Here is an 8,111-nt window from a genome sequence, read left to right on the forward strand (position 1 = left end):
CCTTGATAAAACGATCAATCCAGATCCAGTAACATCATGGAATACGTCACTGTTGACAATATACTAACTACAGGTTCACCCCTTGGCCCGAGGATGCCCTGGAGCGCGTAGCCTACAGCCTCCTACAGGACGCCCAGCTAGAGCCTTCCCTTCTGCAGCGCTGTGTCGAGGCCTGCAAGTTCTTCCACCACACCATGGACGTTCTTGGTGCCAGGTATTGTGATATTGTGTGGCTTATTTATGTCTCTTGTGGTATGGGTATTGTTGTCTTGTATCTTCTGTTTACATGGTTTATAGAGTGGGTATTGCATTTTGGTTTATTTACGTTTCTCGTGGGATGATTTGGTCGGTTCGTCATAGTGGTGTTGTTAATGTTGCTGAAGTGGAGTTAGTAATTCTTGATAATTTATAAACAGTTAATGGAATACTTTTGTAAATATTAATCACGGAGGAAATGTCTGTAGAGCACACACACGTACACATACACGTAAACAGACATACACACAGACACACACACACACACACGTACACATACACGTAAACAGACATACACACACACACACACCACACAACGTACACATACACGTAAACAGACACGTAAACACACACACACACACACACACACACACATATCCACACACAAGACAACACACAAACTCAAAAACAAACACACACACGAACAAACAAAGAATTTTCCTATTATGTAAACCAGCCTCCGAAGTATCATTCAAGGCGACTCGCAGCCCTATTAATTCGCATTAACCTTCGGCCAGATACTACGAGGAGCTTCGCCGCTGGTGTTACGTCACGCCGACGTCATACCTCGAGCTCATCCTCACCTTCAGGCAGCTCCTCCTCAAGAAGCGCTCGGAGATCCTCATGCTCAGGGACAGGTAGGGCCTCGAGGGGGTTTCTCTTTATGTCTATTATTAGTTTATTAGTTTTGATATTTAATTCATATTTATTTGTTGTTATTTGTTTGTTTGTTTTTTTATCAAAGACCTCTGTTGTTATTAATTTTCATATAACAAAGAGAAAGGGAAAAGAAATGGGAGGACAGGAGAGTAGAGAGAGAAAGAGAAAACGAGAAGAGAGAGAGAGAGAGAGAAGCAGACAGACAGGCAAGAGAAACAGAGAGAGACAGAAAGAAAGAAAGAGAGAGAGAGAGAGAGAGAGAGAGAAAGAGAGAGAGAGAGAGAGAGAGAGAGAGAGAGAGAGAGAGAGAGAGAGAGAGAAGAGAAACAGAGGGAGACAGAAAGAAAGAGAGAGAAAGAAAAGAGACATACACAAAAACAGAGAGAGAGAGAGACGAATCCAAGCCAAACGATCACTTCTATAAAAGCCTAACACACCGCCCACAACCCACAGATACGTAACGGGCTTGGAGAAGCTGAAAGAAGCCAAACTCTTGATCACGGAACTGCAGGAGGAGCTGAAGATGCTGCAGCCCCGCCTGGTGGAGACCTCGGCTAACACGGAGGCGCTCATGATCAAGATCGAGCAAGACACCATCCAGGTCGAGAGGAAGAAGGAGGTCAGTCGTGGGTACAAAGGGGAAGAGGAAGATGTTTAAGGATCGGGGAAAAAAAACACACACACACACACACACAAACGAAATTTAGTGAAAGGTGGGACGACACTTAGGAATTTAGGGTTTTTATACCATGTTTAAAATCAGTGCACGTGCACACAGAATCGCCGAATGCGAGTGCGTGGGTGCATCCATGCACACACGCATCGCCCGCGCGCGTATGTGAGCACGCGCGCTGATTTACATAATTTTAGGTAAATCTAACGTAGATACGATGAAGTTCCTTGGGCAAGGAACTTCACCTCGATTGCCTATTTAGCCACTGGGTGGGCAAGCCAGCCCAAGTCAGTGTTGGTCCCAAGCCCAGATAAATAGAGAGAATGATTACCTAAAAGGTAACACCGGCACTCTCCGTGGAAAGGAACTGGGGCCCCTACCACGTACTCACTCCAAGAGCGTCACAACATGAAAACTACAATTAAGTATCATGCTGTGACCACGGCTGCTCAAACATGAACATACCGTAAAAAAAAAAAAAAAAAAAAAAAAAAAAAATTAGAAGTGTTTTTTTATGTATGGTTTGTTTATATCCAATTGCTCAGTATAGCATTCGCGTTTGAGTGCATACACGCGCGACCGCACACTTACATGCACACACAGACGCAAACTGATGCGTGTATACATACATAAATGCGTACAAACATACATACGAGCGAACAAACAAACATACGTACGAACAAACAAACAAACATACATACATACAAAGATACACACCACTCCCTCCCCAAAACCCATAACGCAACCACCTCCCCTCCCACCCCCAACCCCCACAACGAAGCTAACCCCCCCCCTCCCCCGACAGCTGGTGGCGGCGGACGAGGCGGTGGCCAACAGGAAGTTCGCCGACGCGCAGGCCATCAAGGACGACTGCGAGAAGGAGCTGGCCAAGGCCGTGCCCGCCCTCAACGCCGCCACGGACGCCCTCAACACCCTCAAGCAGGACGACATCCGCGTGGTGAAGGCCATGAAGAACCCGCCGTCGGGAGTCAAGCTGGTGGGTCGAGCGAGGGCGGCGGCGGGCTGGGCGGCGGGATGCGCGGCGGGCTGGGCGGGCGGCTTGTCTTGTCTTCTGGGCTCTTCGGGGGATGGAGGACTATCTTATCTTATCTCCTGGGCTCTACGGGAGATGGGGGCCTATCTTATGGTATCTCGTGCATTCGTCTCTCTGGTGGGTCGAAGGCAGCGGGGAGGGGGGGGGCGGATGTCCACGTCTCATTTAATCTGATCATCTACCTTCCCCTGTTTTGTCTTATCCTATCTTATCTTGTCTCCTCGGCTGTTCAGGTGATGGAGGCCTGTCTCACCTTATCTTCTACCTCCGTCTGTCTTATCCTCACCTATTTCATCTCATCTTTTACCTTCACCCGCTGTGTCTTAGCCTGGCCTGCCTTATCTCATCTACTCGGCTCCGCAGGTGATGGAGGCCGTGTGCGTGATGCTGGAGGTGAAGCCAGAGCGGAAGCCGGACGCCACAGGATCCGGCAAGATGGCTGAGGACTTCTGGGCTCCTTCGCAGAAACTCCTCGGGGATATGAAGTTCCTGCAGAATCTTTTGCAGTATGACAAGGAGAATATTCCCACCAAGATCATCTCGGTTGTCAGGACGAAGTAATAGCTTGTCGTATTTATTTATTTGTTTATTTATTTAATGTTTTCCTTCTTCGACGTTTTCCGTTGTATTGATCTTATTTGTTTGTATTGTATGAATCGTCTCTAGCTTAGATTCATTATGTGTTATTTCTTGTAGTATCGTGGACTATATCGTTATACAGGTCTATATTACATCATTTTCTATCCTCTCAATTTCCCCTCACACTCCCCTCCCTCCAACCCCCTTATAAAATACCCGATTTTCCAACTAGATTCTACTCCCACCCCGACTTCGACCCCAAGAAGATCCGCATGGTGTCGATGGCGTGCGAGGGCCTCTGCCGCTGGGTCCGCGCCATGGTGGTGTACGACCAGGTCATCAAGATCGTGGCCCCCAAGAAGCAGGCTCTGGAGGCCGCCAACTACGAACTGGCGCTGCAGAACGAGAAGCTGGAGGAGAAGAGGAAGGAGCTGAGGGAGGTAAGGAGGGAGAAGGGGATGGAGGATGGGAGGAGAGGGAATTAGGGGAGGGATTAGGGGAAGAGAGGTAAGGAGGGAGAAGGGGGGGAGGAGGACGGAAGGAAAGATGGGAGGAGGGGGAGGAGGATTGTAGGAAGAGGGGATTGAGGGGGAAGAGGAGAGGGAAGAGGGGAGAGAGAGGGATTGGTGGAAAGAGAAGGAACTGGAAGGGAAGGAGGAGTTGATGGGATAGAAGAGGAAGAGGAAGCGAGGGATTAAAAGATGAGCGAAGGGAGGGAAGTATGAGAATATCAATGGGGAAAATAATGGAGAGAAGGAAGGTACAATGATGGGAAAGGAGGAAGCGGGCAGAAGGGAGGCGAGGATTGGTGAAAAAGTAAAGGAAAATAGCAGAAGGAAGGAATTGAACGTTAATGGAGAAAAGAGAAGGAGAACGAGGAGTTAAAGAATGGAGCGAAGGGTATAAAAGGAGAATGGAAGTAGAAAGAAATAAAGGAAGTAAAGAGTCGAAGGGAGGAGATGATTGTAAGAAATTAGTCGGGCGAAAGAGAGAGAGTAAGAGAGGATGTGATACATTATTATCATCGGCTCAACATCACACCAATGAAACTGTATTTACATACCACCGATTGTCACTAACAGCACCAATCAAAACACTATAATTACCACAACTAAAGAACGAAAACACACCAGAAATACCACTATCTATCACCACAACCACTAACACCACTTTCACAAACACCAATATCAATCCTCACCACCAACAACCACAACTCTTAACCCCTCCTTCTTCCCCTCTCCCTCCCCGCCCTTCCCACCAGGTCACAGACAAACTCCAGGCCCTCAACGACGAATTCACCAAGAAGCAGAAGGAGAAGAAGGACCTCGAGGATTCCATCGTCAGGTGCGAGCAGAAGCGAGACCGGTCCGAGAGGCTCATCGGCGGCCTCGGAGGGGAGCGAGACAGGTGAGGAGCGAAGGAGGGGGTAATGAGGAATGCGAGGATGGGAAGTGTGAGGAAGGGAGGGTGAGATTTTGGGGAATGATGAGGATGGGTGTTATGGGGAACGAAGGGGGAGGTTATGAAGAATGATGAGGCTAGGGATTATGAGGAAAGAGAAGCTGGAGATTGAAATAGCCAATGTTTGTTTAGACAGAATTTAGTTCAAGCACCTTTGCTTAGCTGGAGTGACTGCACGGTACCTCATCAGTTATTATTACGTCACGCATCTCCGAGCTAAGGCGCTGTCTTCCCGTAGATGGAGCGACGCCGCCCAACAGCTGAGTGAGAGTTTGGAGAATGTTGTAGGCGACGTGTTGATTGCCGCTGCCGTCGTGGCCTACCTCGGGGTCTTCACCGTCGATTACAGGGAGGTGAGTGATCAGTCGACCCTCTTCGACACCTGCGGAGTTAAATCTGGATGAAGAGAAATGGCCCACCGATCTAATTCCCTTTCCTATGCAGTGGTATTTATCTAGGGATGTTATTCCTGTGGTTATGCCCAGTGGGTTAAGGTGTCTAGGTGCTGATTTAGTTTTCGGGCGTTCGATTCCATTGAGTGCCACGAGTGATTTGGATCCCGACTGTTTCCAGAGCTTAGGGGAAGGAGACGACCCATAGAATCCGTAGGTCAAGGATACGTATCATTCGACCTCAACCCGCCTTGTTTATCATTATCTTTATATTCCTATAGTGGTATCTCCTTAGAAAGACATGGCTTAATTTCATTCCTGCAGGAATGCCTGGACAAGTGGCACCGCAAATGTCAGGAGCTCGGGATCTCCTGCAGTGCCAAGTTCTGCCTCTATGACACCCTGGGGGACGCCGTGCAGAGCAGGACGTGGCAGCTGGCCGGCCTCCCCGTCGACGCCTTCTCGGTCGACAACGGCATCATCGTCGCTCACTCGCGCCGCTGGCCCCTCATGATAGATCCACAGGGTGTGTGTGTGTGTGTGTGTGTGTGTGTGTGAAAGGGAGGAGGAAAAGAGAAACGTCTCCAATTATATATATGTCTATAGATATTGACAAATTATCTACATGCAATTTACAGTATATTTATACATTTTTTCTTCGCTTTCATAGATGTACATGACCTGTTTCCATAAACTAATTTATTTTACTGTTGTGTTTGTTCTGCCTACCGTTACCGTTAATCTACCGTTCCGTCATCATTATGAACGCAGGTATAATTCATAATTGCATCCATGATTTCATTTACTATTGATATTATCATTGTTACTGGTAATATCATTAGTACTATCAGTATGATAAGCTGGACATGATAATTCATGTCAGTATCATCATCCCCAACCAATATCATCACCATTTTGAAAAGATAAGGTTAATATTCATCATCATTATCATCCTCACTATCTCACCATGCCTACAGGTCAGGCCAACAAGTGGATCGTGAGCATGGAGAAGGAGAACAAACTACTTGCGGTAAAGCAGACAGACCCAACGTTCCTGCAGGTGGTGGAGGAGGCGCTGCAGAAGGGTCTCCCGCTACTTATTGAGGGCATTGGGGAGACATTGGACCCTGTGTTAGGTGGGTAGCGGCTGGGTTATTGTGAGGTGGGTCTTTGTTGTTGATGTTTGGGCGTGTTGAGTGGGTCTGTGGGTTTCTGTGTTAGGTATGTATTAGTGTGTCCGTGTTTGCGGTCATTGTATTGTGTATCTGTCTGTATGAATAAATTATGTTGATAGTATCTCATTTTATATCATATTATTATTTTTGTCATATTATTATTGCATCATATTATAGGGTATAATATATCATGGGATATCCAGTTCTGCATTACTACACATCATATCATATGATTTGTACATTATCACATAATACCATATATTGTATCATAAATATTATATAGTATCATGCCATATTAAATCATACATACATTATTACATTATAATTACATTCAATCATGTCATATCATTCCATATAACATTCCCCACTACACATTCCTAAAACAGACAACGTGTTGCTGAAACGGACCTTCAAGCAAAACGGGGTCGACCACGTCGTCCTCGGCGACCACTCCGTCGAGTACCACAAGGATTTCCGCCTCTACATCACCACGCGCCTCGCCAACCCCCACTTCCTGCCCCAAGTCACCAATAAGGCAAGTTGTGCTTGTGGTTTTCATGGGGGATGGGGAAGGGGTAGGTTGGGGTTGCAGGAAGAGCTGGGGTGCGTTATTTGTATTTGTGTGTGTGGTCAGACCTTCTCCCCATTCACATGTTCGCAGCATCATGTTTTTTTTTTTTTTTTTGTATATATATATATATATATATATATATATATATATATATATATATATATATATATATATATATATATACAGAGAGAGAGAGAGAGAGAGAGAGAGAGAGACGAAACCCCAACCCTAGACTCACATAAAGCAACATGTTTACCTATCTAAAATAAATAAATAAATAAATAAATAATCAATCCATATGAAATCATTCCAAATCCATAACAAAGATAATTCACCCACGAGTCCCCCATTACCACACCCATCCCTCATCCCCAAAACGTGCAACATTCCCAACATCCAAAATGCTCCCATCTTTCAACATATCAAAATCCCTCACGCACGAAACCTCCCCGCCAGGTCGTCCTCCTCAACTTCCTAATCACGCGCCTGGGCTTAGAGAACCAGCTGTTAGGGCTGGTTGTGGCACACGAGAGGCCGCAGCTGGAAGAGCGCAAGAACCGGCTGCTGGTGGAGTCAGCGCACAACCGGAGGGCGCTGCAGAAGACACAGGAGAAGATACTCGAAGTGCTGTCCACCGCCGGCCAGAATTTGCTGGAGGACGAAAAGGCTATCGATATCATGTCCTCTAGTCGGGTGAGTGCGGCGCTGTCCGTAGAAGGTGTTGGCTGGGCATACTAACAGGCATACAAACGGCCATACATACTGTCATACTTATAGTCATACATACATACATGCATGCATACATACATAGCATAACATAATATAACATAACATAACATAATGTAACATAACCTACCTACCCACATACATACTTACATATACACATGCATACATACATACAAAAGCATATATGAATGCATACATACATGCATGTTTACATGAAAACGTATATGCATATTAATTTATGTACGTTTGCGTAGATTTTAGGACCTTTCACATGAGTGAGTGAGGACAGTTATATAAATATATATATATATATATATATATATATATATATATATATATATATATATATATATATATATATATATATATATATGTATATACATACATACATACACACACACACACACACACACACACACACACACCACACACACACACACACACACACACACACACACACACACACACAACACCTCATATATATATATATATATATATTATATATATATATATATATATATATATATATATATATATATATATAAACAAATCTAATAAAAAGGAA

At 45.3% G+C, this 8,111-nt stretch overlaps 1 protein-coding gene across 1 annotated transcript in view; it reads left to right on the top strand.

Annotated features, from left to right (window-relative positions):
- LOC119576759 (dynein heavy chain 3, axonemal-like) overlaps nt 1-8,111 on the top strand; it is a 67,095-nt gene that overhangs the window by 43,854 nt on the left and 15,130 nt on the right. The window contains 12 exon segments of the mRNA XM_037924399.1: nt 74-214; nt 774-893; nt 1,369-1,534; nt 2,394-2,585; nt 3,006-3,199; nt 3,454-3,661; nt 4,483-4,628; nt 4,921-5,035; nt 5,399-5,600; nt 6,052-6,210; nt 6,636-6,784; nt 7,277-7,513. Of these exon segments, the coding sequence (XP_037780327.1) occupies nt 74-214; nt 774-893; nt 1,369-1,534; nt 2,394-2,585; nt 3,006-3,199; nt 3,454-3,661; nt 4,483-4,628; nt 4,921-5,035; nt 5,399-5,600; nt 6,052-6,210; nt 6,636-6,784; nt 7,277-7,513 (2,029 nt within the window).

The sequence above is a fragment of the Penaeus monodon genome, chromosome 9, assembly GCF_015228065.2.
Source record: "Penaeus monodon isolate SGIC_2016 chromosome 9, NSTDA_Pmon_1, whole genome shotgun sequence".
Taxonomy (NCBI): domain Eukaryota; kingdom Metazoa; phylum Arthropoda; class Malacostraca; order Decapoda; family Penaeidae; genus Penaeus; species Penaeus monodon.